The sequence below is a fragment of the Lepidochelys kempii genome, chromosome 8 (genome assembly GCF_965140285.1).
Source record: "Lepidochelys kempii isolate rLepKem1 chromosome 8, rLepKem1.hap1, whole genome shotgun sequence".
NCBI lineage: Eukaryota > Metazoa > Chordata > Testudines > Cheloniidae > Lepidochelys > Lepidochelys kempii.
The window spans coordinates 73029908-73049186 of NC_136387.1; the positions used below are offsets into that span (position 1 = coordinate 73029908).

The 19279-nt window shown below is 40.2% G+C and overlaps 1 protein-coding gene across 3 annotated transcripts in view; it reads right to left on the reverse strand.

The window, feature by feature from the left end:
* Window positions 1-397: 397 nt before the first annotated feature.
* Window positions 398-19279, reverse strand: part of HCCS (holocytochrome c synthase) — a 35400-nt gene continuing 16518 nt past the window's right edge. Inside the window, exons 1-7 of one of the 3 annotated variants that reach the window (XM_073356986.2) lie at window positions 10864-10952; window positions 9343-9504; window positions 7323-7474; window positions 6514-6662; window positions 5267-5386; window positions 3044-3130; window positions 398-2824 (exon numbers count right to left, since the gene is read on the reverse strand). In XM_073356986.2, the coding sequence (XP_073213087.2) occupies window positions 2626-2824; window positions 3044-3130; window positions 5267-5386; window positions 6514-6662; window positions 7323-7474; window positions 9343-9457 (822 nt within the window). In that variant the 5' untranslated portion in view covers window positions 9458-9504; window positions 10864-10952 and the 3' untranslated portion in view covers window positions 398-2625. Of the gene's footprint in view, window positions 2825-3043; window positions 3131-5266; window positions 5387-6513; window positions 6663-7322; window positions 7475-9342; window positions 9505-10382; window positions 10953-19279 lie in introns of those variants that run through there. The other 2 variants (XM_073356985.2, XM_073356987.2) reach the window with 2 other exon arrangements.

Genomic DNA, 19279 nt, shown 5'->3' on the forward strand with positions numbered 1-19279 from the left:
TTTCAGAGTAACTGCCGTGTTAGTCTGTATTCGCAAAAAGAAAAGGAGTACTTGTGGCACCTTAGAGACTAACATTTATTTGAGCATAAGCTTTCGTGAGCTACAGTGAGAGGTTTTCCATTCATCCCCGGCCAGCAATGGGTGAAAATTCTCAGTAAAATTAACAAGATGCTCATTTAGCATGGAGACATAGTACAGTCTCCTCATATGAATATATACAGAGTGTATTCTCAGCGAAGGCTCTGACCCAGTTCTGTGTAGTTATGTAACAGAAGTAGAAAGGCTAGTCAAGTACAGGGTGTAAACAGGATCATTTCATTAATCACCAAACTTGGGAAAAGCCATCACCAGCACTAACAGCTTGGGTCTAAAACTAGAAAATATTACAACAGCAAAGTAAAAAAAGTTCACTTTATTAAAACAGAGAATCAAATGACAAGATATCACATTTAAGTAATAGTGTTCAAGCATTGCAAAGAATAAACCTGAATCCATACCACAGTCAGTGGAGCATACTAGAAAACAGGTAAACTCAAGTCGTGGTGTATATGACATCTTCTGGTTCTTCATTAAATGAATACTTCAATGATAATGAAGCCACTATGTTTCTGCAATCAATGAGGTAAGTGAGGGTTTTGGTTTTTGTTTTTTAAAGTTTTTGAATAACAATTTAAGAATTGCTACCTTTTCTGTTTTGCATGAGACATACAGCATCAAGACTGTATGTATCACAAGTTATCAAAACTGATTTGTAAGGTGTGAGGACACATCATACAAGGAGTATTGATGTCATAATTTCAACTGCTTATGTTGGGTTTGTAACCCTTCCACTAGCAAATGTAGGATTTTATGGGCTGTCCACTTATCTTCCTAGTAGCTCTGCCTCTTCTTGCACAATAGTAAATCAATCTCAGGTGGATTATTTATTGTCCAAAACTGCCTTCAATTCAGATGGCTATAGAACAGGATTATGCTGAACAAGGACAGAGAGAGAAAATGCACCTCAGTTATGTTAGACTTTAGGCTATGCAATACTTTCTGGAAGCCTCTGAAGGGGGATCTTTTCCTCTGGACAACAAAGGTGGTCTCCACTACAAGCATCAAAGTAGGAGCAATATGAGATCACTTCCTCATGAAGTGAAAGTCAGTTGATTGCAAAGCAGCTCTCTGAAGGCAGCTTCCTATATAAATCCAATTACACACAGCCCTTCATCCAAAAATTAGGATTATGTACATATTGGAGAAATTTCCCACCAGAGGGACTAGAATACAGTATTCAGTTACTCCTATCAATCCAAAGTGACATGCATGGATGGATCAGTCTCAAGAACAGGACATGCAGGAGGGAAGGAAAGATTAATTTAAAACTTTACACTAAGCTCCTGGTGCCATAGAACCCCGAAGTATGATTTATAGGGTATATCAAGTTTGTAATAGTTTTTAAGTAATTTCCCTTCCTATACACATGTAAGATTGTTCAAATTGTTACACGATATGCAATAATTTTAAATATCTACGTTATGATAGCAAGAAACAGCAAGTTAAATCAATAGCTTAACATTTCTGATACTTTACATTTATATCTTTTACATGACAACACATTTCAGCATACAGTAATTTACTGTCTACCAAATTTAAAAATATACTCTATAAAGTGTGAAAACTGAACACTGTGTCCAATTATCATCTTTTCTTTAAGAGAGGCAGTTACTTGCCACAAAAATTAAAATTTCACACACAAGACTTAATTCTGCTTTTCACCGTATCCATGTAACACCTACTGAAGGCAATGGGCTTTTAAGTATCGGTATATATACAATTAACTCAAACCCTATGGATTTTTCATAACTTCAAAAATGAAACTTAACTACTCTGAAATGTCCATTTTATTTCCTGCTTTTTGGAATACAATACAGAGGCAGCATTTTAAAAGAAAAAAGTAACCATCACACTGTTTCAAATTATTAATTGCATTTCTTTTTTAAAAAAGTCTGTTGAAAATAGGCACAACTCTTTCTACATTAGTTTCAGTTGAACATACCTTTAAAAATATTCACATGCCATATTTTTTATTTAAACAGTTAGTCCAACTGAAATCATCTCAGCAGATTTAGATACAAATGAGTAAAATACTGGTATATAACTGTATATAAATTAATTTGCAACAATAAGTTATCTACCTAGATTTTTACACCACACCCACCATCATGGTATCCATATACCACTTTTAATGACCAAGTAAAAACATTTACAAAACTCCCACTTTTTGTTATCTATACTGCAGTAGTGCCTAAAGGCTCAATTAGCATCAAGCCCCATTGTGCCTGGCACTTTGTGAGAGTCACTAATTTTGTGTAGTTTAGTCTTAATTGACTGTAAAGTACACAAGATTTTCCAGCTAGGAGAGAACTTGACCACTGAAATAAACCTAAATAGAGAAAAGCATGTACCTTACTTTTAAATTAAAGATGGTATGAAGTATCTGTTCATACAAAACTGCATAGTGTTTTCCCCCAGAGAGAAGGACAATGTTGGTTAATGAAGACAAGCACAGTTACTATAATCTTTATTTAAAGTTCAAATGGCAGCTCATCTTCAATCTGAGAAAGTACAGTTTCAGTGTAGTTATGAAGTCCAACGCCACCAAGCTACTTTCATTCTGTCCCACACAGCAGAGAGAGAATCAAATGCAGGACGGACATCCAAGATGGTGAACTGATAAGAATTATCTACTTCACCACCATCATAATAATCAATAACATATCTAACTTCCTTCCCACAACGATCAATAATCCAATCATGTCTGTCAAAAGGAAGTTCATATCTGGAAAGAGAATTCAGTAAATTAACACCAGCTATGAAATCAAGATGACATTTCATAAAATGGGCACAAGTCATATGTACTATATAGGCTACTCCTGCCTCTGTTATGGTAAATATAGTTTAAAATTGTCGTTCTAAAACATTTTTAAAAAAATCTACTTCTACATCACATTTCAACATATAAGGAAAAAACCCCACATTTCTGGTCCTGTAAACGTACCCCATCCATGAGCGAATTCTGGCTCTGGGTGAATACTCTTTAGCTTTACCTCCAAACCGGATCAATGATGGTCCACATGGGCATTCCCTAAATACATTTTAAACAATTAAAAAGACACTTTCAGTTTTAAGACAGATAACGTACAGTTTAAGAACTTGTTTTACTGATACATAAATTGTATATTAGAAAAAGTTGTGGTAAAAAATCAGTTATTCAAATAATAAAACAGTTACTTTAATAAATCTTTAAAATAGATTTACAAGTCAGCAGTAAGCTCTCAGTAAATGTGAAAATAACAGTGTGACTAACATATCTCTTCGGTATCTCCATCGGGGAGGACAGCAATAAGAGTACCCGTGACAGAAGAAAACACTAGAGATCATTTCTGGCCAATGGGATCACACTGGGTCAGATTCTCTTTTTTGAATAGACCACTCAAGTAAAGGAGGAGACTGTGGCCAAGCATTACCCACAGCACGGGAGCTCTCAGTTGGTGTAAAAATGGCAGAGTTGGATCCTACACCAAACAGCCACTCACCCCAGTGTAAAGGGTGCGTCAGAGGCAGATGGTGCGGTGGACCTCTGCTGATTCTCAGATGACATATGGTTCCCTAGGGTGGACACAATAGAGGTCGATAAAATCATGAATTGTGTGGAGAAAGTGAATAAGGAAGTATTATTTACTCTTCACAGAACACAAAAAACAAGGGTTGCCCAATTAAATTAATAGGCAGCAGATATAAAAAAAGCATAAGGAAGTACTTCTTCATACAACACACAGTCAGCTTGTGGATCTTCTTGCCAGGGGATGTGGTGAAGGCCAAAAGTATAACTGGGTTCAAAAAAATAATTAGATAACTTCATGGACAAAAGGTTCATCAACGGCTACTAGACAAGATGGTCAAGGATGCAACCCCATGCTCTGGGTGTCCCTAAGCCTCTGACTGCCAGATGCTGAGACTGGATCACACAATAGTTTCCCTCTTCTATTCATTCCCTCTGAAGCAATAGCATTGGCTACCATCAGAAGACAGGTTTCAGAGTAGCAGCCGTGTTAGTCTGTATTCGCAAAAAGAAAAGGAGTACTTTTGGCACCTTAGAGACTAACCAATTTATTTGAGCATAAGCTTTCGTGAGCTACAGCTTACTTCATCGGATGCATAAAAGTGGAAAATGCAGTGAGGATGTTTTTATACACACAGACCATGAAAAAATGGGTGTTTTTCTCCCCTCACCCCACTCTCCTGCTGGTAATAGCTTATCTAAAAGTGATCACTCTCCTTACAATGTGTATGATAATCAAGGTGGGCCATTTCCAGCACAAATCCAGGGTTTAACAAGAACGTCTGGGGAGGGGAGGGGAGGAAGGGGGTAGGAAAAAACAAGGGGAAATAGGTTACCTTGCATAATGACTTAGCCACTCCCAGTCTCTATTCAAGCCTAAGTTAATTGTATCCAATTTGCAAATGAATTCCAATTCAGCAGTCTCTCGCTGGACTCTGGTTTTGAAGTTTTTCTGTCTTTCATCAGAAGACAGGATACTGGGCTAGATGGACTATTGGTCTGACCCCGTATGCCCAGTCTTATGACCACATATTGCCAACACAAGTTAAAGAAGCCCCTAGGTTATTCTAACTTACTCTGAGAGACGAGCATTCTGACCCACATGACAGGATCTGTAACCAGCTTTCAGATAGCCTCTGCCACCAATATCCTGCACAAAGTGCATCTCAGATGTATGATAATCTAATACAATAGATTTTAAGGCCAGAAAGGAATTTATGATCATCTAGTCTGATCTCCTGTATATCACAGGTCATAGAATTTCACCAGTAATTCCTGCATGTAGCCCCTGCATCCTCTGGCTGAATTACAACATATCTTTTAGAAAGATAGATCATCTTGATTTGAGGACTCCAAGTGATAGAGAATTTACCCCATCCTTGATATGTTCCAATTGTTAGCTTATCCAGTCAATATTTTCATCTTGTTTCCAGTTTAAAAACGTTGCTGACTTAAACTTTCAGTCACTGGATCTTGTTAAACTTTTGTTCCTAACTAAGGGATTTTGGTACTACAGCCAAAAAACACACAAGTCTTAAAGTCTTGGAATTATAAACATCAGGTCATTTTCTGGGTAAATTGAAACCATTCCGACTTTTAAAGACTTACATTAGCAAGAACCAAAGAAATTTTTTGTTTTTCCATCTCAAATGTACTTACACAGCATGAAGAGCTTCCCACTTTAAAATCTCTTTCCAAGCCTGCTCATTGTTCTGATTGTGAATCTTGATAATATTATTCATATCTTTGGGGTTTATGTCATCATCTTTCCACCTCCATCTAAGAAAGGAACACTATATTGGAAATTTTTACAAATATTGGAGCTTAAATTCCCCACCTCCTCCGAGAGGTGAAAGATCTGCCCCAAGGTTACAGAGCAACTCTGTCAGAGTCAGAAGTCATGCATTGCTAGCTTCCAGTCCCCTGCTTTAGTCCTCTTAACTTTCTACGTACAACTTATAGTTATCTAACACTAATCACAGCTTGAACAAATAAACAGCATGAGCTAAGTCATGGTATTGGAATGTGCTGACAAAGCTATCTATAGTTAGTTTACATTTCACAACGCTTAGAAAATTTTGTGCAGGATGCAACCCAAATTCATTTTTGATAGATAAATGTACTAGATAAAGAAAAAAATTCATGTAAGAGTCATGTACAAATAACTCTCTTATTCCCTAATCCGGCACACGCGTGTTAAGATAGTTTATAATAAATGGACTAAAGTTTTACTACTTTGAATACAGTGATATAAATAACTACTGTATTTTATCATCAATTGGACCTTAAAAAGTTTAAATATGACAGTTTCAACAAAAACCCACTTTACACATGTATTATTTGTATGAAAAAAAAAGTTGTCTCACTCTCCCATTACTGATCCAAAGCATTTTTTAGGCTAAGAGATTTGTGCGCTTCATTCAGGCCTTGTCTACACTTAAAAAAAAAAAAAAACCCACAACACAGAAGTCACACTATTGCTAAACCCATTTCTATACTAGTCAACACTAGGCAACCCATATTGCTACCCAAAGCTCCTGCAGCCACCAACATTTTTAACACCACTTTCTCTTAACCTGTTTAGTGAATGTCTAACTGATACTGACAGACACAGAAACCTTGTCTACACGAGGGGTTCCATGTTGCTAACACCAGTGGACCTGATCTAATGTTCAAAATGGAGGAACTTCCGTTAAAAAAAAAATCCACAGTAACCAAGTTTTTAAGACCAATTTCCTCTTGGGAAAACTTTTTAAAGGGATACTGACTTCTCTGAACAAGCTGACTGATTACTGCCTGCAGCCCACCAACCCCTTAATTAAATGCCTACAATATCAACGCATAATGATTTATTTTGCAGTCTTCTGGCTAGCACACCTTCTACTGGGTAAAATCAGTTTACTTACCCTTTCCTTAGCATAGCATTCCAGAACATTTGTTCTGACGGATAAACCCATTTTTGTTCTGAATGCGCTCTAGGAATGGAAGACTCTTCTCTGATAGTTGATAATGGAAATGGTTGATTCAGGGATGGCATTTGATTAGGCGGTGGCATCTAAACACAAATGATTGCTTTAACAAAATCTCAGAGCCAAAAGTGTTTTGATATATCATAGTATTTTTTAAAAAACAATCACAGTATAACTATACAGTTGCTACAGACATCAAAAAGCATGGTCCTCTGAAGAAATAACTATTTCTCTTCTGAAGTTGGTACTCCTCATCCATGCCTAAGACTGCCAGATGTCCTCTTTCTCCTCTTTAAACCCAAAGCTCCACATCACAATTTTACTTTAAACAGAGAGAACCTTGCTGAGGCCCTGCAAAAGACCGATCTGAGGAACTCCATCAGGTAGAGCTCATCATTCAACATACCACAGTGCTCACATCCCTGTCAGCCTTGGAAATATTAAACGAACCCTTAACACACATATAGCAGTGGCTCTATGGGCCATCTTGTCTTTGTTGTTAAGTAGACATTTATAATTGTGAGGGCATTCCCTACCCAAGTGGAATGATTTTAAAAGAAGATCAACTTTTAGGCCTTAACTATTCAGCAGTTTATCTTCAAGAGTATTCGCAACACAAAGATAGAACAGCTTTAACATGGATAGTTCTTTTGTCTGTGCCAGTGCTACTACTGAGATCTCGTTTTCATAGCCACTTTAGAAGGGAACACACTACACAAAAGACACCCAGACTACACAAAAGTTACCATATTTCTAGGATCTATGTCATCTTTCATTTGAGATGTACTAGATTTCATCGGACACTCCACATATTCATATGCTCGTTCCTGATGTGCAGGATTATTATTATTTTGGTTCTCAACACCATGGTCAGGAGATTTCATGTGCATTGGACAACCTGAAAAAAAGAAAACATTAAACCATGCATTAGTACAAAAATACAATTCATAATCAAATGTAATGGGACTTGGAAAGGGAAGAACATGGTGTGCAAGTAGGTGTACAAGTCAATTTTCTTAGAGCTCACCAAACCACAATATAAACCAACCCCCTCCCCCCATCACCCCTTTGCTCTTTTCAGTTGAGAAATGGTTCCAACTCCCTCTGAACAAGATGCTATTGAGAGTTCCAATTACACACAAGTACTCGTCAGTCAAATAATTGGCAGTTTTTTTCATTCCTGTGCTCGTCCTTTCAACGCACCTCTTGAATTTATATTACCAATAACAAATTTTGCAGCTTTTGCATAAGTAATCTGATGATTCCTAAGAGAATGATATCCACAGATTTCATCTGATAAGTAACACACCAAAGTCTCTTGTTAAATGCTGACACCAAGCAACATGAAAATAATTCACCTTATTTTTTTACATCCATATACAACAAAAACCCTGTTCCTGAAATCCCAGACCCTATGTGGAGCCCCACTGACTTAGTTCAGACTCTCTACAGGTCTGCCTATACAGATGAGATTGCCTGGGCCTAAGGAGGAAATGATGAAAAAAAGAGACTTAATAGAGAAGAGTTAAAACACTAATTTTGTAATCACTTGATATAACAGAGCAGGTCATTAATTTAATGGAGAGCCTATAACAGTTTCTGTGATGAACTTTCCCTAAAAACAGTACTCCCACAATTATTATTGCAAGTGCCTAGTCGTGACCAATACAATTCAAGTTCCAAAAGAGTTTCTATTATAAAACCTTTTCCACATATTCAAATCTTTCAAACCCAGTTTATTTGGGACTGATGTTTCCATGCTTGTTTCTGCTCAAACATGAATTTATTGGGATGTTTTCCTCCCAAACTTTGTAGCCATCCAAATTCTCTAAGGGTATCAAATTTGCCCTGGAAGTTATAGGGAAGCAAACAGAATTTCACAATGCTATACTTACAGTCATTTCAGAGAAGACGCACACTTCAAGAACATATATTTCTACATCCCACAGCATTTGAGGCATCTTAAACGCCAAGACCACATTAAAGATTTTTAATTACTTTTAAGAATTCTAAGAACTGTGCAACTTAAGATTCATAGTTAGTTACCAACAGTCAAGAAATACAAATGCTAAGGTTTGGGGGAAAAAGAAAATCAACTCTGATGCTTTGCACATATACTGTATTTTCTGCTTCTGTTTTTCTGATTAAATGTGTAGTCTAACAATGTTTGCAACAGTATATACATAAGACTACAGGGCACGCAACACAGCTATGCAAATATTGCTGTTTGTTAGAACCTAGTCTTCTGCATGTTAATCATTATAAGTCAGAAGACTTATGTTCTTACTGTGGAACCCCAAACTTTAAATTAAATTAAAGTAGCTTCTGGCATTTACAGTTTAAAAGATCTCAAGTCACTAAGACTAGCCAGACTTAAAGAGTACATGCCTACACATTTTAAGAATGCATTTGGGAATCAGCTCCTCTTATCTTTCAAGACCTCAGTTCAGAGTTCTGTAGTTGAGGACACGAATAACAACTATAGCAATGTAAGAAATGAAACTTTAGACATCAGACACATCAGTCACTGTTACAGGAGACAGAATCCTGAACTATCACTTTAGCAGGTAAAACAGCTTGGTAAGAAACTCACACCTCTTTACCTTTAAAAATACAACTACTTGCAAGTTGCATTTTTGTGAAGGAAGACACTTGTCATACTAATACTCCTTTACTGATAAATAGCTTTCCTTTCTTGCAAAATACCTTTCAAAGCACTTTTCTGAGATTTAGATTTTGTTTCACTCTATTTTGGTAGGTAGTTACCTTCCATTTTTTCCTGGTGCATGGGACATTCTGAAGGTGGAGATGCTGTTTGAGGGTGTACAGATACATTTTCTGACTGAGCAGCAATAGATGGAGATGAAGTAGACAAACCCATCACAACTTCTAATTTTAGATCAGATTTGAAGAGAAAAAATTGTACATCTAAAAGACAAAACCATGGGCAATTCTTACTAAAACATAACCATGAATACATTTTCCACAGCAAATCACTAAAAAGAAATTAAAGTAAAAAACAGGCATAGGATGGTCAGCATATATAAATAGTTAAACAGTCAGCATTTACAATTAATGATGAATTCATAAACACCAGCAAAATATCTGGCTTTTTAGCAAATGTCCAAGACACTATCTATGAAGCTATATCAGAGCAATGTAAAAATGTGATTCCAAGTCCCTCAGTCTTCAATAAAAAAAAATCAGAACTATTATTTTTATGACAGTCACAAGCACCTTGAGTTATAGTCCAGTTCAGCCCCAATTTACCATGTGACCCCCAGTAAGTGTGGGTCTCCTCTGAAGAGTATCTTTAAAAATAGCACCTTAGGCAAGCCATCTGTTTCCTCTGTGTATACTGCCACATATACCAAAGCTGGTGAAAAAAATAATTCCTTTTGTTGTTCTTTTTAGACCTACATGAACTAATTAATACTGGTAACGGAGCATGAACTGAATTTTATACTATTTCCTATATCAACAAAACTGCTTGTTTAATTCTATTTGTAAGGTTAAATTTTACCTTCACCGTACTATAGCCTAATTTGAAGAGAAGAACAGTCCTGAGGTTAAAACACTGTATGTGGATTTGGGAGATCTGCATTGAACTCCTAATCCTGCCAGACTTTGGGTGACCTTGGACAAATCACTAGATTTCTCTGCACTTCGGATCCCCAGCTGCATAATGGGGAAGATACTTCTCTACCTCCTTGGGTGGCTAGGAGAACAAGTGTGAGCGTCTCCGGCAGGTGCCTAGATACTACGGTGATGGGGCCGTACACATCCAGCCGTAACCCAAGGCCTACCTTGAACAGGCGGGAGCCCAGGTCTAAGTGGGGCCCTAATCTGGCCCGGAGAGGGGCGGCCCTCGCAGTGTCATGCGGGGGGCGAGAGCCCCGGCCGCCCGGGGGCGCAGGCAGCCCCGAGCCCCAACACACGCGCGGCTCAGGAAGCCCGAGGGGCAGAGGCGCGCAGAGGTCACAGTGTGCGGGTCTCCTCCGGCCGGTGGTGCCCTGCCGGCCTGGCGGAGCGGCAGCGGACGGGCGTGGGGGCCCGCGGACTAAGAGCGCCCAAAGGCCCCAGTCCGCTCGGGTCGGCGCCAGGAACACGGGGGTGCCAGGCCCCCCGAGCCCGGCGGCGCCAGGCCCCCCGAGCCCGGCGGCCTCCGCTCCTCCCAGCGGGACCTGGGCAAGGTCAGGGCCGACTCCTGGCTGGCCCCCGCAGCGCCTTTCCCCGGAGAGCGGCCCACGCGCCCGCCCAGCCACGGTACCGCAACGTCCAACGCACCCGGCCAGTACCGGCCCTCCCCGCAGCCAACAGAACCCAGCACGCGCCGCAACTCCTCGCGCGGTTCGGCATGCGCCGCACGATCTGCGCATGCGCCAAACCGGAAAAGGGGGTGGAGCTAACGCGATGACAGAAGGGGCGGGGCCTACGGAACAGCGGGGTGAGGCGCTGAGTTTTGCCGTGCGGGTCGGGGACGTGAGGGGCGCTGGGAGACCGAGCAGCCGTCGGGGAGGTATTTTCTTAGGCACTTTTAAAAGGAGTGTCATGTAAACACCTTCCCTTGTTCCCCAAGCGGTGTCAGGCTGCGACCAGCCGGTAACAGCCGCAAGGGTGGTTAGAAACGGTAGCACCTCATGATAACGGGGCTGCCCAGTTACTTCCTTTAGCTGCGGGTCCCTGAGGCCTGACCTGAATGAGCTCTTCATTCCCCGCTGCAGCGTTTGAAAGTTGTGTTTACTGTGCAGCTGGATTTCCTGCCCCACTAGCCTTCGCTTTTGTTTGCAATCTGTAATACACCACGTCATATCAATTTAGAAGTGGAGCTCCGTCAGCTTTCGTGGACGCTGGAAAATGACAGTACGATTCGTGGATTTACAAAGCCCTGAGCACTAGCCCAGCCCCTATAACCTGAAGTAGCTGAAGAAACCTCTCATTTGTGTAACTGCTTCCTCAGCTCTGTTCAGTCCTCGCAGACAAGTGGAAGTGGGCAGCTTATTTAATGCTGCAATGCAGGTCGAAGCAGGAGAGGTTGACGCAGACTTACATAAGGAACCAGTTCTTCCCCTTGCACTTAAGCATGTAGCATGAAAATTGTTATGATGAATTCTCTAGGTCAACTACCATTTCTTAATTTAATAATTAGGTTGCTACTATGATAGAGTAACATGTAAAATGTAACTGAACATAGTTGAATTATCACTAGGAAATCAAAACACATTACCTTGCTATTGGTTGTGGGTACAGCACTGTTCTACTACATTTCAGATGAAGTTTCAGGTTGAGAAGTGGGAGATAGTATTTACCTTATGGTTATACCAAAGAGAGAAGCCTTTTTAACAATGTAGTAGTAGTTATAAAAGTTACAGAAAAAAATCCAAGTACACGAGCCATAAAACCTTGTTCTGAAATCAACACACCTGCCAGTTTGGGTAGAGATTTTTTTTTTTTTTTTAAGGAGGAGTTTAAAAAGAAATGAGAGAGAGAGAAGGTGGGACTGGTACATTGAGAACTTAGCATTTTGGGTGCCAAATATTTGTCTATGGAAGAAGGAAACTATCCCAATCACTTTCCTGCTGGTGAAAAAGTTTTAGTTTAAAGCATTAAAGAAAATGTAACTAGATGATTCATTTTACCCTATATAGTTAAGTGTGACTAGTAACTGAATACACCAAAAATAGCTATAGAATATTCTGATTCTAGCCTCACCAGTGTTCACAGGAATGACCAGAGTCCTCTCATTTAGGAGGTGACTTTCACCCTCGGTTAAGGCCACACACTTGAACACATTTGCTTTGAGGAAAAATATGGATCAATCATGACCTACTTCATTCTGTATGGCAAAACAGAAACACAAGTATTACTCATCTAGTAGTACTATAAGGGGGAAGCATGGATGTTGTCTCAGATGCACTCAGGAAAGCCTCTTCCTTGATAACAAATCTCTCTCAATTCTGGGATATACTCTCTGACCTAGTGTAGTGGGTGACTTCCTTGTGATTCATATAGGAGTTGATGCCCCACGAATTGCTTTGAAATTTGCTAAAACATCCGCTAACGTGATTATGTATGTCAGGGCTCAGATTCAGTCAGTACTCAGGCTACTACCTATTTCTCTAGAATCTCAGTATTCAGTTTTAAAAAATACATTAAGGCTCTCACGGTTATGACTGCACAGAAAAGTTAAAAAATCTGAACTCTGTAACCAGTGCAGAGATGTCTACTAGAGCCTACAGAGAGCCTGGAACAATAATTCAGAAAGACATGCACTCCACATTCATCTCAATGAGATGTTCACTCAGGGTACATCTACAGATTTCTTACTCCTGGGGAATTCTGCACCACTGTGCGCATACAGAATTCATGTGCCCTGAAATTTTTTTTCTCTGCAGAAAACACATTCTGCCAGAGAGGCTCTGCAGTTATGCCTTTTGCCCACAAAGGACTGCTGTGGTGCCAGAACAGAGGCAGTTGGCTTACCACTTACAGGCTGTAGCAGTCAGCAGCTGATAAGGAGAGAGCAGAGCCTTCATTCCTCACAGTGCACTCTCCGTAGGGCCAAGTGAGGAGGCACAGGGTATTGGGGGCAGGAGACAGAGAGAGCAGAGCACAAGGGGCTGCTGGGAGGTCACATAGACAGGGGTTCAGAAGGGCTAGTGGGGGGGGGACAGCCTGGAGCAGGGACTGGATGGGAGTGGGGGGGTGCAGGGACCCATGGAGATGCGGGGCAGGGAGGAAGGGACACATGGGGACAGGGGCAGATGTGCCTGAGTGAATGGAAGAGGCTAAGGGTCAGCCAGGATCTACATGGGTGGGGGAGCTCCCTAACGATCCTCGCCCCTCCACTCCCCGCCAAAAAACCTGTTCCATACTTCTCCCACTAGCACCGAACAACCCTCCACTTTCACTCCCCGGCTCCTTCCCAGAAATTACTTCCCTTTCCCTCAGCTCCTCCATTACCTCTGACTCCCCAACATTTGCACTGTTTCTGAGGGGTGCGAAAATTTGTTTCTGTATTGTAGTTTAAATGAATTATTACTCAAAGTTCTGTATTAATATACCTAATAAGGATTTATTCGTCAAAAAAACATTTCCTGAATCTTTTATGTTGTTTATATTGTTACAGACATAGTTGTTGACTGGTATTTTGAAATAAATTACCAAAATAATTGAAACTGGCATGATTATATTGTGTTATTATGACAAATAAAATATGCAGAATTTTAAAATATTGTGCACAGAATTTTTTTTTTGGCACAGAATTCCCCCAGAAGAAACTTTTGTTGGCATAGTTATATTGGTCAAGGGGTGTGAAGAGGTGTGATCCCTGATTGACATATAGCCATGACAGCAGAAGCCCCTAGTGCAGGTGCAGCTATACCAATGAAATTTGCCCTTAGCAGTACAGTTTGTTTTGTTTGTAGGGAGCAGTTTTACTATTCCAGTACAAACTGCAGCTTTGCCTGTATATAGACATTATCATCTCAGGAATCTGAGGCGATAATTTAAATGTCAACCTTGTTAACTGTTTTATTGCTTATGTAAGAAAGGAGCAGGAGGATTACAGATCTGCACAATTTACTGCAAGAGATATCTCAATTTGGTGTCACAAGCAGGTGCTGTCCCCTCCCGCCACATCCATGAGAGAGGTAAGCTGAGGGAGCCACCAAATCCTGTAGACATATTCAAGCTTCACCAAGGGGCGACCCAAGCTCAATGAGCACAGTGGAGTTCACAAAGCAAGCATGATCATAAGCAACTGTGCGTAGCACAGCAATTTGGTATCTCCCATAGGTGCTTATTCTGTCGGTAGAGCTTGAAAGACTTCTACCACCTCTTCCCCCCAACCCCAATTTTACTCCTGCATATGGTAAAACCTAGATATGCAAGTAAATGGAGCAGGAAGAGCGGGATACAAAACTAATGAGACTATAAGACTGCCCACAAATGACTTACCAAGGAAAATGGTCAATATGTTGGATCATATTAAAGACGTTCTGTATTAAAATCACAGATGAGTTTGATTTCCTCATAGTTTAAATTTCAGGGTATTACTAATTAAGAGGTCTCTTGGTTTTTAGTACTGTTTCTCTCCCTCTATGTGTGAAAATTGCAAGCTGCTTATTGTATTAGTACATTCTAAGACCGAGTCTGTTCTCAAAGCAATTCTTTGTAACAACAACCACTCACACAGAGAGAGACTCAAAGCAATACTCTGTAACAACAGAAACAGCACCCAGAGACTCCCCACCCTTTTGTTGTATTCATCTCGCTTTGTTAACAATTGTGATTAAAATAGAGATAGAGGATGTATGTGGATGGATGTTTGGTGTGGATAATAACTGAATGATCAGGGAGGTGCCAGCCTAAGAATCCAGTGTCCATCGGCTGAAGAAGGTGTCAAGTGGAAATAACCAGAGAACCCCCAGAGGGAAGACTGGAATCCACCCACCAGCCTCAAGCATGGGAGAACCAAAGAACAAGATAACATCTGGCATCACGGAGCCATCAGGAATGTGACATCTGCTGATTGATTCAGCCACAGCATGATGAAGCAATTCCCATAGACTGACATAGGAAGAAATTCCTATAAAAATGGACTCTGGAAAGTGAGAACTTTGGGGTCTGATTCTGCAAACCAACTTCCAGGAGCATCAGATGTACATCTGACGAGGCCCTGCTCCCTCCTCATGTCCAGGCCACCTGGCCAGTGGCTTGGCATGAGCAACTCCAAGGCTGGTAACTATGATAACAACCTTGCAGAACCTGTGTGTGTGTATGAATGAATGTATGAATACATATGAGATTGAATGGAATGTTATAGCCATAACTAATTGCTTACTATGAGTCTTTCTGTATTCACAATAAATGTGGTATTTTGCCTTTTCCCCTTTAATAAGATCATGCTGGTTTTTATTTTTTTGGTATAACAAATATACTGCTAATGCAACAGGAGAAAGTCAAGAAACATGCTTTACACATTCAAATTACAAATATGTTTCACAATCACCCATTTTTGGTAGGAGTCACTGTCCAATAAACCCATTAAAATTAAAAGTAGTTTGTTTATAAGATCAAGTTCTAATACTAACCTCGCCAAATTAGAATTTCTCTCATTAAAAGAACACTGTCACAATTAGAAATGTGGATAGTTTCAAAAATTGAGTTAGAAAGAGTGTCAGGTGTTATACCTACCCAAGTCCCCTCACCAATTGTTGCCATTTTAATCACTTTTAAAAATATATATAAAAGAAAAAGTCTCATCTTTTTTGCTGCGAGGAAGAGCTACCAATACACCAAGGTGAAAACAGACTATCATTAAAACAATGAAACTGTCTATACCAGGGGTGGGCAAACTATGGCCCGTGGGCCAGATCTGGCCCCTCAGGGCTTTGGATCTGGCCCACAGGATTGCCACCCCCGTGGCGCCGCGGGCCTCGCACCACCCAGGAAGCGGCCAGCGCTACATCCCTGTGGCCCTGAGGGGGGTGGAAGAAAAAGAGCTGAGCGCACTGCCCTTGCTCGTGGATACCTCCCCCAAAGCTCCCGTTGGCCATGGTTCCCCATTCCCGGACAACAGAAGCTTTGGGGGAGGTACCTACAGGTGAGGGCAGCGCACTCAGCCCTCTGCCCCACACCCCAGAGGCCCAACCCTTTCTCTGACCCCTCCCATACATCCGACACCTCATCTCTGCTCCAACCCCTTGCCCTGAGCCCCTTCCAGCACACCACACCCCCTCCTACATGCCAAGCCCCTGCCCCAGCCCCACATTCATGGCCCTGCATGCACTTAAATTTCCCCACCCAGATGCGGCCCTCAGGCCAAAAAGTTTGCCCACCCATAGTCTATACAAAACCTGCTGTCAAGTAAACAAAGTAAAGAAACTGAAAAATCATTTCCCTCTAGTCTTTGTTATAGAAAACTTGGGTATTACTAATTTCAGACAGAAGTGTGATTTTTAAGTTGGTGTTCTTTTAAAAACTTGTACTTGATACCCCTTTTATAAAAAAAATAAATAAATAAAAGCTCTAATCCTGTAGGATGAGCAAGGGGAGCTAACCTAAAATACTCCACAGGCTTTGAAACAAGAATCAGACCTTCATGGTCCTCTCCCCTTCCATAAGCATCCTTATTTACCATAAATCTGTCTGTTTCTAAGTCACTCTTAATACCAGCAGAGAACAGACTGATGGGACTAGAAAGCTATTACTTTGGCCTTTACTATCTGCATCAAGTCATGGAGTGTGCCTTGCTACCTATATGAGAATAGGCTTGACTTAAGTTACCTGTAGCAAACCCATATTCTACCACTGAAGGACAAAATTTTCTGTAACAGCAATAGACTCTAAATCTCAGATGTAGTGGTGTAGTGGCTAAGGGGGAGATTTTTAAAGGCACAAAGGACTGTTAGGTGCCTTACTACCATGTGTGCCTTTGAAAATCTGACTCCAAAAGCTTTGTTAAACAGGCACATTTGTTGTAAAGTTCATGGTATTTAAAATTAAATTTTAGAGCAGGGCACTCTCCTTTTCCTCCTCAATCAATACCTGTGTGACATGCTCTAGCAGATTGTCCTAACAGACCATTTTCCCTCCCATGAGCCCCATGTGGAGTTAAAGCACTGAAATCATGTGAATGCTAGCTACTGTTGCTTGGTAAATCTGGCATCCATATTTTCAATGGCAGCTTTATGCATACATAAAGATACAGAAATAGTTACACAGATAAAGATACATACTCTAAAGATACAGAAATAGTTAACCCTTGAAATTTGCCATTCTTAAGTGTATTTCAGATATAAGGGCCAAGTCGGTCTTGCACAATTGAATTCCAGTATAGCACTTTCTAGCTTTTGCAAAACCTCAAACAGATCTTCTCTTTAAAAAGTGAGAGGGAGATTTTAGTCATAATGGCTATTAAGCCCATCTTAAAAACAACAGTGTGCCCACAATTTGCTTGTCTTGATCTCCATAAGAATTCCTATCATTCAGGCTACATCAGGTTCTGAGTCAATTTCTACAAATCTCTGCATGGGCAACAGCCAAATAATCATTTTGATCATTGCCTTCGTTCCTGATAAACAAGCCCAGAGTATAGCAAGAATATCTAGCTCTTAGCTACCTCAGAGGCATCAGCAAGGGCTTGAAGTTGCCAAAAAATTGAAAACATCTTTCAAAATAAACTCAAGTCTTTTTAAGAAAGAGAATCTATTTTGAGATGCAAATAAGCAAATTCAAGGCTGTGGTTGGTGTAGTGCACAAATGCCACCATGAGAAGTGTCTTGTCTGTCTTTGGCTGCATACTACTAAAACAGCCCATATTTACTGCTGTACCATCTTAAATCAGGCAAACAGGCCAGTTTTGATTTGAGCTTTTCTGCAGTAATCCCAAATCAGTTTTTATTCCTTACGCACTACCATGAGCGGTTTCAAATTCCAAGTATATTATGTCAGTAAAGAGAGCATAAGGTTTCCCTTCATGCACAAATTAGATGTATACTACAGACTGTCACTCAGTTACTGACCTGTCAGTGGATCCACCAGCAAGCCCAATAATAAATTTAACTTTCTACATGGATTTCTAAAGACACTTCACTGAAAGAATTTACATTTGCCTCTTTCGAGTCTTTCATTCAGAGGGTTATAGTTAGATACAAAATTCTGGGCACATTTGGAGTGCAAGCTGCAGAGTATTGCCAAAATCTTTGACTACATTCATATTTAGAAGCTATGTAAGCATGGTTAAACAAGGCAGCAAACATTTGGCTCTCTTCTCCTCATGTTGCATTTTACAGAGCAATCCTAGTAATAAGAGCTTCTTGTGAGCAAATTGGAACCTTTTCTGCATCTAGGCATTTAACATAACAGGGGTGTCGATAACTGTTTATTTGTGGAGACTAGAGTTAAATAATAAAACAACAGCTGTTGACTATCACTTCAATGAGTAGTTTTGTACCATGATTAAATTTGTCCACTTTTAATTAAGTGATCTGAATGATCACACTAGCAGACTATCTAACCACAGTGAAATGTAGTAAACTAAGGCAGACTCTCACCAAATACAGGATCAGTGACCGTGAACTAGAGGTGGATATTGGAAGGCACAAAGTAGTCTAATCCCAAAGAAGAGCAACTGTGCACCCAAATGTGATAGAGGAGAGTGAGATACAAAACACTTTTTATATCCATATCTCAAATACAAAGTAGTACAAGAAAAAGATTTTACACTCTGGCTACACTTGGCTAGCTTGTCATGACAAAAAAAAAATCTCACTGAATTGAATCATACATTTGTCCTAATTCCATTTAGCTCCTCCTTTTTACTTTTCCCAAATCCAACAACTCAGTGCTGATATTAACGCCTTCCCTGAGACTGAGACTTCCTGCTTGCTGAACAGGGAAATAAGACACTTGTCCAAATAGCACTTCTGGGTCATTAGGTTTTCCACAGCATGCCTTACTTCATAGTAACTTCTAAAAGGAGACCAAATTATTTAGTAAACAGGTAGAAGAGGACCCATTTAATAAACAAAGACTATTACCCAAGAATGCCATCTACCAATTCAGGTAATTTTGCATAGTTCAGATTTAAAAAAAAAAAATCACAAGCAGGGGAAATAAAACCCTTGAAGCATTGGAGTGCTTTTCTCATAGTAAACAATTTGTGGTATAAAATTAAAGAAAATTTAAAGCATGAAGA